We start from the raw sequence: 14,960 nt of genomic DNA on the forward strand, positions 1-14,960 counted from the left end.
GTCAACGTTGCTCATGCAGTAGTTCACCATAATCAGAAGTGTCTGGACACTGATGGGAACCACTTTGAGCACCTCTTGTAATTGCAGAAGTCACACGTGACTTGTATTCATCTTTTGTTATCGGTATATATTGAGTATTACAATTTTAATACAGTTTTTCTTTCTTAAAACGTATACATTTTTCGCACCCTCTGTATAATATATATCTGGATATATAGATATATATGTATATTTTATATCATTTTAAACATACAGTTTTTATGATCTTGTGCTTAAGAACAATATTTGAGATCACAATTGGTTAAATAGTAAGACTGGGAGTGAAAACCCCTGGGGATTTATTCCTCTTCAGTAGATAGCTGCTTTGTAATCTTACTCAAATGCCAGCTTTTTGGGATCTTGGGAAAATGGGGTAGTAATAAAAGATGCAATCCAGGGTTCATTCTTGCTCTAAAATGCTTAGAATTCATATTTATCTTGTTCACCAACATAGTTGTTTCTTGAATTAGTTTGTGTTCTTGTTTAAAATATAGGATCACACTTCCATTTTCAGAAAAAAAGTTTCCTTAGCCACTCGTATTACAGCATTAAAATGGCTAAGTTAGCTTTTAATTTAGACTGCACAGGATCATCAAGTAATGTGCATGTTATAAATGAGAGTTCACCTTGCAATTATATGTTTGCTTTGTCCTTTGTCCTCTGTAGATGTACACCTGAATTCCTCATCCTAGGCGTGCATACCGACAGTGAAGGCTTTCATTCCATGGGGTTTAAACTTCTAATTAACAAAGCAAAGCACTGCACAATTAAATCAGGGTTGATGAAGGAACTATTTTTAAGCCCTAAGTTCGGAGATACAAATGCATGGTTCTCCCTTTTTTCTTTCTTTTTATAACAGGGGCTGAAAATAAGCACATTCCTTTTCTTTTCTTTCTTTTCTTTTAAGGGAAGGGTTTGGGGGAGGGGTGACGCTTAGAGAAAGGTAGGGGATCCCTGCAGGCTCTGACTTGCTAACTGACCCAGCTGTGGCCTGACAGAGCCACATCAGTCAGCCTGGAAGAAGCATTTTCCTTCCAGCTTCCCTCATTTATGGCTATGGCCCCAAATTCACTCATAAAGCAAGAGGATCTTACCCTTGGCTTATGTTAATTTTTCTATGATTTAGTCTCAAACATTTAGAAACTGGCCTTTGTACCCGTGGTTTTTCCACTTCATTCTTACCACTTGGCAGTCTCACTGTTTTGTAGGGTTGAGGAAAATGCCCTCAGATCGTGTTTAGCTTCTAGTCAATAGCACTTGTTCATAAATTAAAGTAAATTCAGAAAGCTAGAGTCACCTATAAATAGAATGTCAACCTAAATGAAGCCATCGGATTGCTGAGAGGAAGTATAGAAAGAGTACCAGCAGGCTGCATTTGAATTCTAGATCTGTCACATACTTAAGGATTTAGAGTGAGCAGTTTAACCTGACAGTGACGCGTAGAGTGTGGAAATGCCTAACATGCAGAGTTACTGTGAGATGCATTGAGATAATGTACATGTTATCAAAATCACCCTGACCATGGCCCCCACATGTCCAGCTCTCCTCTCCAAGCATTTTCAGGGTCCCCAAGGCTGAGCTGACTTTCAGCCAGTTTAGACCTGCACTCCAGTGAATTCCAGTGGGTTTTGGTCAGGGACTGTTATGATTGGCAGTGTTGTGTTGTGTCAGTTCTGGTTGGCCAAAAGCCCATGCTTCTTCTACCCAAGGGTAAGTCTTCTGCACTATAAGCCCAGCCCCACAGTGTCACCACAGCTCTGCAGGAATCCCAGTTGCGACATCCAGCTCCCCCATAGCATGGACCTGCCTGTAGCCCCAGGAGCCCCCAGGAGCAGGTGCCAGAGCTGTGCGGTGACCTGTTCTGTTATTCTGTATTAAAGGAAAGGGATGTCCAAAAGAATGCTGCTTGGGACCTGGTAGAAAAAGAGAGTGATTAAGCATTTCTTTAGTTTTTCACTTAGGCTTTTCTCTTTCCTGGGACCCAAACATTCATCCAGGTGCCTGGGCCTGAGTTAGAGATGAGTAGCACTCTAACGCTATACTCTGAATCCCCACTTAGCTGTGATGTTTAAGACATTTGTACAGTCTCCATTATTGTGCCTGATACATCCATTTCTATTATAATGAGCTCTCTCTCCAGACGCCCCTTATAGCCCATGAAAAGCAGTTTCCATGAGGTCTGTTACTCCAGTTCTCAAAAAAAGCATAGGTAGACATAAATCCATGTGTGGGCTTGTGTGGGCTTGTGCTTAAATTGAGATCCTACAACAGATTATCCTAAACCCTCTAGCAGGATTAGGCATTCGACCCATATATATTATTTTCCTATAGGTTAAAAATTATCCTGTAAATTCTCTTTGTGCCTTCTCAGATGATGGCATATAGCTCTGCAGGAGCCAGTACAATCTTCACCCATGAGCCACAAGTGTGTCTGGAGCCTAGTGCTGTCATGTCCAGGGACAGATGGCTGGAGGGAGGCCAAGGTGGCCCATCTGAGAATACAGTGAGGGTTCCTTTCAGGTCACACTCCTGGGCCTGGGCCAGGGGAAGGATTGATAAAAGGGAGGCAGACTGTGTGTGGAGGAAGAACAGTTTTCCACTCCCTGTGCTCCCTTTTGCCTTGTCCCAAAAGATTAACTTACTGTGACTTTTATTGAGTAAATACGATTGATTTTCCTTATTTGCGGGAGTTCTATGAAATCGCTGCAAATACAGACAGACGGCTCCTACGGGAAATACAGAGTCAGGTTCCCTGCAGGCTTCTGGTCACAACATTTTATTAACCAATCCATACATAACCTTGTTTTACGTGTGTTTCTGTGTAAAGACACCTGATTCGATATTATGTTGTTGATCATGATCATTGAACTCACAGCAGACAGCACTATCACTTATGGCTGAACAAGCTTATCTAACACATGTGTTTTCTCTGTAAAGCATGTCAAGCCTTCTTGTACTTAGGAACACTGGACAGCACTTTGGCGCTAAAATTGGGGGGATATGTTAACAACAAGCCCCCCCCACCCCCACAAAAAAAACCCCAAACATAAAAATGTGGCACTAAATAGGTGGTAAAAAGGACATTTGTTTACAGTATTGGAGCGGAAATGATAAGACAGAGCAGGAGGTGATGCAGATTTTTCAAAGCTGCTTTGCCAGTGTCTGCGAATGAGCACAAAAGCACCATGGGTATTGATTTGAGGGAGTACAGATACATTTTCGCGAGTAGAAAAATTCTCAAATACAGAATCTGGGAGTAATGAGGATCGACTGTGTATCAGCTTCTGGTATTGTAGGTGAACAGGAATGCAAGTCTTTGAAATCTCATGTACAAATACCCATTACAGACCACATGTCCTCAAATTGTGTCCCTACGGAACAAAACTACATGTACTAAAGCGGACTGTCATACTCTTGGCTTCTAAAGTGAATGATGGTATATTTGTCAGTTTCATCTCCACGTCATCTGGTAACTTCTTATCTTTAGAGCCTACAGAAAAATGGAGCGTAGAATGAGAACTAATCCATACTTGCACTCCATTCCATTACCAAGATATCATAGCCCCATTTATGCTTTTGGTTATAAAGGATATGCCTTTCCTGAGAACGGCCTAAAAGACTACCACATGTGTATTCAATAGAGGTCAACTTGTGCTGTGCCTGTTTCTCAACTCCTCTGGGTCATGATCACACTTTTTGTCTTTCTCTACATTTCTATATATAGTCTCTGTATTTCTTTGTGGCTCTGACCCCTTCTGCTTTGCTGCCCCTTTTTCAGAATGTATATGGCAGTGTGAATGACGGGGGTGCATGTGTCTAGAACGGAGGAAGAAAATCAGTTAACAAAAGTTGTATTGCCAGGTGTTTTTGAATAGCTTAATATTAGACTAAAACAATTATTGGAATTATTAAGTAGTCTACAAAATTATAAAAATCTACTGACAATTTTTCTGTGTCCATTCCCAGTTCTTTAGGTGTCTATCAGTCATACTAAGGCAACATCTGCCCTTAGGTCAAGATAAAAAGAGAAGGAAATAAGTATTTAGTAAATGTCCTGAGCACCTACCAAACTGAATTCCTTGAAGTTCCTTTTTTTACTGGATTTCTTATCTCTGTTCTTATACTTAATCTTCCAGAACCACCTTTCCCCATCTCTCCAAATACCTCCCGGTACTTACCGCCCCATTGAAACTCTATCTCTTCCACGAATGTGTCTTTGATCCCCACAGGTTAAAGTAATCCCTTGCTCTTGTGAACTCCCACAACTCATTATCAGTGACTCTCTAGTAGCATTTGTCAGTTGCGAGCTTATACACATTATCTGTGTGCTTGTGCCATCTCCCATGGTTGAATGTCAACTCCTGGCGGCAGAGGGGGGTATGTGTTAAGAGCCTAGTTGGCTGCTACTTAGCACCCAGTGGTTTTCAATAAACTAAAATCCACTTGATGTTTAAGGGCCTAAGAACAAGATACCAGGAGCTTTCAGAGATTCTCATATGGAAGATTCTAGGGCAAAGCAAAGTTTAAAAGATCATCGTCATACAGAAATAGCAAGAAAATGAATCCCTTATTTTAACTTTGATTTTTGATTCTTACCACAATTAGTAACATTGATGCCGATGGTAGTTGCATGGTTGCTAACCACTGTCCTGGCCTTCTAAGAGAACAAGACTGCTTAAAAATCAGATTTATCTAATTTTCCCAATAAATTAGTTTGTATCTTAATCTTTTTAATATAAATATCTATTTCTATTTCTGATTTAAAGGGTGGTATACAGCTTTTAAAACAATTGTATATTTGATTTCCAGTTTAGCTTCCAGGCTAAACTTTATTTCGAGCAAATATAATTTTAAAATCTTAGGAAAATCTTAGAAAATCTTAGGAAGCTATAAAAATATTACCAATAGAATTATGCTCTGTTGGTAACTAACTTTTCTACAGTTTTGTGTGTGGTTTTTCAAAAATGTTTGGAAAAAAATTTGTCAAAGCTAAATGGACACCCAGAAATTACCCTTTATCAAGCACAAGTCAAAGTTGTAATACTAGTTTCACACTAAAGAAGTATACTTTGTCTTCAGAGCAATCAGGCAGCCGTATGTTTTTAGGGTAAACTAATTGAAGGTTGTGATTCTTTGTTATTCTAAAAAAAAGAAAGAAAACAAAACTGTCCATCACCATTAAAAAGAAAATGAAGAAGCCTAAAGACCAGCTGGAAAAGTTCAAAAGAGGTATTTTCATGAAAACCTTAATGGCCTTAGTTGTCAGGGTTTGGGGACAAAGCATTTGGGAGTGTGGTTATCAGCTGTCAGACACCTGTTGTATGGATTTATGACACAAGTTACAGACTTTAATTTGTTTCCAGTGAGACATTGAGAGTAAATCCTTGTACATCGTAGGTGACAGAATCTACTTTAGAAAGGCAAAGAATCACGAAGAATCACATCAGTTTTTTAAGTTGTTTAACTTCATCTAAAATTTCACATTCAGTAAGCTGTAGCGATTGTTAAAGGATAAACATTTATTATTCCCATATATTGAGATTTTAGAGGAATTTACATGATATGTAATAAATCAGTAAATAATGTGTCTTTCCATTCTTTAGTTAAAATGAAGTTCAATTGTTCAAGGTCATTTTAATAAGAGTTACAATAACCTGCAGCTTATTTCCTCAAATCTCCATATCACTCCTGCATAATAAGTAGTACCGAAGATTTTATAAATTCGGAAACATAATAGGATCCATGTGTATATGAATCACGTTATGTAGCATTTAATTCTATTCAGAATTAAGCTTTATACACTTAACTTCATACTCTCTAGCAAAATACCTACTTAAAAATCCCTGCTTTAGAGTGAATGCTGAGCATCTAAAACAATTACCCTGGAGCAGGTCACTGTCTCACAAAGCAAAATCTGTCAGTATTCTTTCTGAATTTTATCTCCAATAAAATCTCAAAGTGGCAGGCATATGAAATCCTGGCAAACTTGTTTAGCTCTATGCCACTTGAAACCGTTGATTAAGCAGTAACCTGGCACCCTCATTCTTCCAGAACATAAGCGCCAACCAAAAAGTAAGTTTTTTAATCTGTAAATTGCATTGAAATTAGCTGTCCCTTAAACCGTCCATGCTACTTCATAACAGAATGGAAGGGTTAAACAGGCCATTGGTCACCAATAACCCCTGGAGGTGTCACTGAGATAAAAACTAATTCTAGTAGTTCACATTTATGGGTAATCATTTAAAATCTGTATATTGTACCCAAGAATAGAAGTATGCAAGACATTTTAGACAGGGTGTCATTAAAAAAAAAAAAAGACTCAGTATTGAAAGAGTAATGTTACATTTGTGTAGAGCATTCATATCACCAGAAAACTGAATCACTACTGAATTTCTTTCAACCAAGACATTAGAACACCTAATTCATCTAATAGGCATTTTTCTAAAAGTAAGCCTGCACTCCCAGATCCAATACAAGGAGACAGAGTGAATAAACAAAAAAAGTAAACATATAGGCTATGAAGTGATGGAAAAACTGTAGAGAAAAATAAATCTGAATAAAGGAGCAAGAGGGTGCTAGGGTTTGCATTGAGACTTGCTGTTTCAGATGGAGGGTGTCAGAGGAAGAAAGCCTTCTTGAGTCAATATTCTTACGTAATATCTAGAAGAAGGGTGATAATTTCTGGAATGTTTCAGGAAAGGGTTGGTATCAAATCATACAATTAGCTAAAAAGTGTCAAAATTGGGAGAAATAGAGAAACTATATGCTTAATGATCTCTTACTCTTGAATAAGAGGGGAAAGGAAATAGGAATAAAGTACACAAAACTATAAAATAAAATTAATTTGTTAAACACAAGAGTTGCTGAATACGTCAGAAGTTATTATTCACAAGTCAAATAAAACTAGTATGTGCCTTGGTTGTATAAGCTAAAAATTGTTATGAAAAAGGAATAAAACAAGCAGGAGTTACAAAGTAGCCACTGTACTGAAAAAGTCAGACTTCTCCCATAGGTTTCTTCAGTCAAGGAATGTCTTTATTCCTCATTGTATCCCAGGTCTACATGGGACTTGGAGACTAGAAAAGATGAATTTGAGCAGTACATGTCCTGGGGTGCTCAGGCAGTTAAAGCAGACATGCATGTAAATAAAGAATTACAATTACTCTGATTGGAGATATAGAATTACACATAACAATAAACAAGAAAACCAATTTCCTTATAGAATCTCCCCTGTCCTGGGCGTTCTCTTCAATCTTGAGGACATATCAATTGATAATGCAAAGTCGCTGCAATATTTATTTTAAAAAATTTCCAGCAAAAATGAACATTTTTTTCATGTGTTTGTTCACTCACCGTGTTTCCCCTTGTACGGACTTTTTATCCTCGGTTTATTACAGTCTTGATGTTTTCCTGTCTCATTTTTGTTCTCACGTAGCTCTCTCTATGTGAACTCAGAAGAGGAAAAAACTGGAATTAAAATTGGGCTTCTAGTTGTGTTTATTATTTGGGCTTTTTTCCACCTTTTTTACAGAAAGACTTAAAAGAAATTACTGATGCTTTTGTTTATAAACCTCACCTTCCTCAAATAATTGGTGTAGATCAAAGGAAGCAGAGGGATTATGTACAGTGATCAGCTGATAACCATTTCTCCTTTCATTCACCTAGCATAGCAGCTTTCACATTAGAGAGATCACACACAAGGTTTATTTTCTCTTGATAGGCAGCCGGCTCCATTTTGGTAGAAAGGTGGGAGGAGAAAGCCTTATCTTCATAGTAGAATGGAATCAATGAAAAGAGCTGTTTGTTTGCTCTAAGGAATGGAGTGGAATATACTGGGGAGGGGAGGCGGAGAAGGGGTATTTGTTTTTTCTTAAGTGGTTATAATTAAAGCTTTCCACCCAATTGCTCAGTGAACCAGAAAAAGTTATTTGTGACGTTGTGTGTCTGTTTTTAACATCACAAATGAGCCTTGTGGAAGAGTTTTTCCTCTATGGAAAAGCTTGCTCTCCAGCGGCACCTTGTGGGAAGTAAGTCATCCTGCAACTTGAATACTGATTTTATGATTAAATTAAATTGCTTCTGATAGTTGTGCGCTCCTACCCCCTTTCCAACTTCCCCTCCTAAAGATCAAGGGATTTGTGAAGAATTACGTCAGCTATTGTATTTCTGTGTAACAGTCACTGAACAGTGAGCTGTATCTCCATGTGCGTAGAGTTGAGTATCAAACCAAGTAGCTATAGTGATTCTTAATATTGCATCATTAAACTAGTCTGGGGAATTAAGGTCATTAATCATTCAAGAAGGCGCTAATTTGGTGCTTTAAACTTTTGTTTTCCAGGTGGAAACAAGTTACCCAACCAGCATTTTCGTCTGAATTGGGCGTGGATCTCCTTTGAAAAGGAATATTACCTGATCAACGAGGACTCCAAATTTCTAGACGTCGTTCTTAAACGTAGAGGTTACTTGGGAGAGACTTCATTTATAAGTAAGTTTAGTTTCCACTTCGGTCTCAAAATCCCATTTTTCTAGCAAAAGTTCAAAATTTTATGATGATTAAAATATGTTTAGTTTGCTGCTCTAGTTTTAAAGCTTAGGGAGATGTTAACATTTAAATGTCTTTTAACTGCTAAAGAAACGTGCCAAAGTTTTGTGTGAAGGCTAAATCAGAGAGACAAAAGGCTGTAAAAATAGGAAATGTGTAACCAAAATATATACCTCTTCAAATCTACATATGATCTTTCTCTGATATAAAATAACTTTACAAAAATGGCAGTAATCACCCATAGGTTAAAAAAATTTTAATGTCACTAGATCTTAGAATAAATTTAGGCAATTATGTAATTTATCCATAAGATAAAAGTCTGCGGAAATATCCATGTAAAATATGTGAAGGCTACTTTAAAAATAAGTAAACAAAAAACCTATTCAAAAACCTATTAGGCATTGAAGTATAATTTACTATTTGTTTGTTGTATTTGAATCCTCTGATAGGTCACTAAAACATTCAAGAACCCCAACACTGCATAAAAGCACAACATAAAAGATACATGTCGTGACTTTTCTTCAGAACCAACAATAAGGTGTTAAATACTAATCATTTTTTGCTGCTTTACCCTTTTAAATAAAACTGAGTCAAAGCAAATGAATAAAATTTTTTTACAACTCAAGTTCACGCTCATATTCAATTTCATATAAGCGTAAAATAGATATTTTTACCAATAAGCATATTGGTAATTTTAAGCAGTAATATAGTTGGCACAAAATATTTGTGATATTGATGAAAAATGATAGCACCCCAAGCAATGATATTATTTTGGGAATCATATGTTTTATAGACATCAAACTGATAGAATTTTCATGAGATAAAAGAGCTTTCATTGAGTGAAGGTATCAGGTAGGAATCTAGAAAAATGTTGGCAAAATAAAAAGTTGATAACCATGTTTACGTCTTCAAAATGACTATTTGAAATTTTACTGGTCCTTGAAATTCAAATGCCTTAAACAGTAGATCCCTATCAACACATAACCACACACACGAGCATGCATGTACACGTGCCATACACCATACCTTTGCCACACCCAGTATTCTCACCTGCCCCCCATGATTTCCCTTGATGTCGGGATACTGGATATCAGTTACCCCCTTAATTTAAAAGTACTGTTTGTTTTTTAACACTATGCTCTGCTGACTTTTTAAGGTTACTCTGACTCTAGGTGGGGCTGGTCCCCCTGCAGATCCAGTCTGCAGCAGAGGCAGCTGTGCGTCCATCTTCATTACTTGCATGTGCCTCTTTGCAGGCTGTCATTTACACTCTGTGCGTTTAACCTTCCAGAGCATAATGAAGGCTTTATTGCTCTCTCTTTTAGAAGCACGTGCTCTCTACACACACACACACACACACACACACACACACACGCACTGCAGATCAGGAATATGATCCTTCTTGTCAGTGAGAGATTAGCCTTAACTGTGCTTTATGCTTGAAAATAAGTCATAGGGAAATGAGTAACTGAAAAACAGAGCACTTTAACAATTTTTAAGGATGTCTTCCTCTATTTGCATTTTACCTGAATTCCCACTTCTAATGAGTGTAATTACTCATTCACAAATAACCCATTGATAACAATGGGAAAATTAGTAGTCGCAAAATATTTTTTCAACTATCTTTTTAGATAAGTTTCCTCCATTGCCCCCTTTTTTAAAGCTGAATGGTAAAATGTCAGACAAGAGCTCTTTTTTCTCATGCAGTTATGTTTTCAATGAACTATTATTTCTTACATGTGGAGATCAGCACCAGCTATTCTTCAAAGGTTCTATAGCTCTGCTTGGTTAACCTCCATGTTACTTAGTAACCTGGGGAGATAGAAAGTTGGAAAGACTTCTGTGTGTGGCCCACACCCATCAATCATAGAAGATGGTAATAGAATTCATGCTAGGACTGGGAGCGGAAGTCCTATTAAAGGGAAGGGTAGCCTCGTGGGAGTTCTACAATGAATATGCTTCAGGTTCTCTCCTACAACCTCCTCTTTCATTAATGGACTTCTAGAATTAGATAGTTTGTATTACAGCTAAAAGCAGACTATTGTTTACCTTCAGGAGCACAGTTAGTAAATCATAAATACATGAAATTTGTATATGTATTTTCTCAGAGATGATTATTCATTTTATGACTTATAACGCATTAACAAATTACATATGTATTTGCATTTCATAAAAATATTTGAATTTCAAGGACCTTGTTGCTACCAGTTAATGAACATTTACTAAATGCAGCATACTTGATTAAGCATATTAAATACTTTATGTCTTTACTCCTTGTAACAACCCTTTATTCACTAACTCAACTCTTATTTTCTTGAATGCTAAAGTGCCAGGCACCTTGTTAGATTATGGACTATGAAGTCATAATTATGATAGCTAACATTTATTGGGTTCTTATTTATGTGCCAGGCCTAGTTCTTAATAACTAGAATTGTTAACCTCATGAGAAGAGTGTCATTATATCCCTCATTATACGAGTAAGGAAATAGAAAGGTTCTTCTCATATGCCCAAAGTTACACAGTTACTAAGCAGGAGAGCTGAGATTTGGCTCCAGGGCTGACTCTCGTAACTACCAGACCATTTGTGCTCCTTAAATTGTCTACAACTGAGGAAGTTAATAATTTGCCTATGATCCCATAGCCACCATGTGGCTGAGGTACGATATAAAACCTGTTCTCTCATTCCAAAAGTACCTCGCATAACTCCATGCCATTTTTTCCATGCCAGAGGAAAAGACTGAATGATAGTGTCATTATGTAAGTGAAGGTAAATGTTTTGTTTAATAATTCTCTTCGAAAAAAAGAATCATACATTTAAGCCCAATTTGTAAGCCTTTGATTTCCAGAGTTTTTTTGCCCCATCTAATAATATTATTTATAATATGCATGGTTTACCAGCTGAATATTTGTATCTCCAAGTAAGAGAATTTTTTGAACATTGTGCTTGACTATCTCATCTCCCATGTTGAGTGTGGACTAATATATTTCCTCCACAATCTGCACATCATTTCTTCATCCTTTCTTAAAATGGGGCACCTATTTTACATAGGAACTTGTGGAGGTATGAAATATTTAGTATGTGTCTACCCACTGTCAGATTTTGAAGCACATAAGATTTACCCAGGAATCTTGCTAAAATGTTGATTCTGGCTCAGTAGGTCTGGGATAGGGCTGAAACTGCATTTCTAAGAAGCTTCCAGATGTTGCTCATGCTGCTAGTCTACGGACGACACTTTGAGTAAGAAGGTAGACTCCCACTGCACTCAGAATAGATGCAGTGTGTTAACTATAAAAAGGGAATCTTTATTTTTGACCCAAAGCAAATTTAGTATGTCATGTTAGAGGTTCTAACACAAGCATAACTTAAAGAACATATAGTAAAGCCATAATGGGCCAAGAACAGAACAGAATCATGAACTACTCAACACCTACAATAGAATGCTTTCATTGTGGGACCGGTACCCAATTATCCATGTCATGGAATCAATGCAGGACCTAGTTTGCACTGCAAGAGAAAGTGACAGACAAAAGTTAACAAGGAAAATCTTAACAATCCAACTGAAAAATGAAACTAAGAAAATGATATTATGTTTCCATGAAGGTATTGGCACGAGAGATGGGACTGCAGAAAAAGACAAAGACTTCAAGGGCAAAGCACAGAAACAAGTGCAGTTCAATCCAGGCCAGACCAGGGCCACGTGGAGAGTACGCATCCTGAGTGACGGGGAGCATGAGCAGTCCGAGACCTTCCAGGTGGTTCTCTCAGAGCCCGTGCTGGCTGCCCTGGAATTCCCCACAGTGACTACGGTGGAGATTGTTGACCCAGGAGACGGTAAGAGCTATTGGCAACTTGTGTTGATGCTGTTGGTTGGGTTTTTAGGACAAAATACCTTATAAAGGAAGTTTTAGATTCAATGTTTGGACTTTCTATTGAGAGAACTTTTTAGATTAATAGTTCAGATATGCTGATGGAAGAGGGAACCCAAAAATTAATGAAGGGAAGCTATATATTTTCAAGTAAATGAATTCTAAATAAACATAGGATTATCAACATGTTCTTTCTCTTATAATTTTATCCTTTAGAAACAGTATTGTTCATCTCACTTTTCTTAAATGAATTCATTACTTTTTAAAGTCTTTTAAATGTCCTTTAAACAAATCGTTTAAGAATTAGACCATTTGGGGATTGATTTGTTCCCTATATTACACTTAATTATACAAGTTTCCTTCATATATTCACCAGCCAAAATTTTTCATTTGGCCATATGCTTCCACATTTGTTACATAATACCCATCTAACCCACCCCCACTCTTTGGTGAACAGTGTTTTGAATCATTGCTCTTAATTTCTAGTAGATGACGTTTTCTTGTCAGTGCACACCCTTAGCTGATGTTGGTAAAAGTAAACCTTACTGCTTTTGTGTGTAATTTGACCTCTTCCCTCCCCTTGCCATGCTTCTACAGTTCTGGCTTGTGTCAGTGCAGTCAGGGAAAAAAAAGGTTGAATGGCTTTTTGAAGGCTGGCATTTATAAAAAGCTTGGAAAGACTCTTCTAAAGCTGAAATCTTGTCAAAAGCCAGACGTGACTTTCTTTTAAACTGCCAGCCTACTTTATTTTGTCAGTCAGAAAACTCTTAAATGTTCTGTGAAGATACAATCTACAGAGTACATGAAATGGAGACGTATGTGGAAATCTCTAGGTTAAAAGACTGAGCGTAATTAAAGAGAGAGGATAAGAGAACTGAAGATCTGAATCTGTTTGTTTAACATCTCTGCCTTTAGTTAAATATGAAGTTCAATTATGTCTGTAATTTCTATTAAGGAGCAGTTACCATTTAATTACATTTAACTTTCTCTGCATTAAGTAGGAATAAATAACTAAATTTTCGTCTAGTCCTGAGTTTTGGGTAAGTGCTAACATAATAAAGCCTCTCTCTTTGAACAAGCCCATGACAGCTTTAAAACCTATAAACTGGCCCATTTGTTAGAGTTTGTTTAAAGTCATTTCTGGATGTTTTATTTGCCAATAGCCATACTTTACTGTAAGGAATCAGACACTTAAACTCATTTGTGCCTTCCTATTTATAAGCCCAGATTAACACTCTATACTTTATACCCATAATAAGGCAGAGAAGTAGGATATTAAAAATAAAATATATGCACACAATACACACACGCGCACATACACACACACACACACTCACACTCCTTATATAATCTTTACTCTTGCAGGCTACCAAATAAAACTTTTCCAATTTCATTTCATGTTATGATCTTCTAAGTTGTCTTAGAAGTTTCTAGATGAAGTTTAGCCCTCTTTATTCCAGGACATAATCATCCCTATGATAACTGACAAATGTTCCATAATGCCTGCTATGTTCCATGTCCTGTTGAAGATTCATTGATCATGAACTTACAAGACCTGGGTTTGATTCCTAACTCTCCCATTTCTGGTTGTATGACCTTAACCAAATTAAACAGGTTTTATTAAGATTTAGTTTCCTAATGCACAAAATAAGATAATTAATTATTCTCATGCCGCAGCATTCTTATGAAGGAGTTTCAATAAAACATAAAGCATAAAACAAATATTGTTGTTATTTCTAATATTATAAATGTAAATAATCCTTTTTATTTCCACAAAAGATGATTTTCTCAATCATTTCAAAATTTTGAATTTCTTTCTTCACTCTTTTGTAACTCTTCACACATAAATTCACTAGCCTTTGGAACAATTACGCCTATAAGTGCTTCTTCTGCATATTAATTCTGAGACATGTTGTGGGTTTTTTTTGCATGCATTAAAAATGTATACTGATCATACTTACTTGTGCTGGGCACAGCGCTATGTGTTGGAAATGCAAAGATAATAAGATACAATCCCTTCTATCAAAGAGCATATGGTCTACTGGGATAGAGCCCTGTATATAAGTGATTGCAACAGAGTGTGATGCAGTACAAATATGAACAAAGTATTATGGACCAAGAAGATGGAATAATCAACTCTGCATTATTCTAGGCTGGGAACAACTTTTACTTATTTACCAGTTTATATAAACACATGCAAGTACATACTTTTCTCAATACTTTACTTATCATTGCCAGTACATAACTGGTCCTGATAATGATAACTGAAATTCATTAAGCACATGCTGTGTGCCAGACAGTGTGCTTAACACATTATATACATTCTTTCATTTGACCTCTTTTGCCTTACTACCTTGTAGGCATATGTACCATTGTAGGCATTTTACTTGATATTTATAGGATGCTCTCAATTCCACAAGTTTTAGAATGTTGGTTCCCAAATTTTATTACAAAAAAAAACTTAAACTTTCTACATATAGACAGAAACATATACCTACATGCATATTTGCTG

The 14,960-nt window shown here is 36.8% G+C and overlaps 1 protein-coding gene across 1 annotated transcript in view; it reads left to right on the top strand.

The window, feature by feature from the left end:
- Positions 1–14,960, top strand: part of FREM2 (FRAS1 related extracellular matrix 2) — a 166,859-nt gene that overhangs the window by 56,560 nt on the left and 95,339 nt on the right. The window contains exons 3-4 of the mRNA XM_019753570.3: positions 8,378–8,524; positions 12,183–12,413. Coding sequence (XP_019609129.3) covers positions 8,378–8,524; positions 12,183–12,413 — 378 coding nt within the window. The remainder of the gene's footprint in view (positions 1–8,377; positions 8,525–12,182; positions 12,414–14,960) is intronic.

Source organism: Rhinolophus sinicus, chromosome 16 (genome assembly GCF_057876585.1).
Source record: "Rhinolophus sinicus isolate RSI-liver-muscle chromosome 16, RSI-T2T, whole genome shotgun sequence".
Taxonomy (NCBI): domain Eukaryota; kingdom Metazoa; phylum Chordata; class Mammalia; order Chiroptera; family Rhinolophidae; genus Rhinolophus; species Rhinolophus sinicus.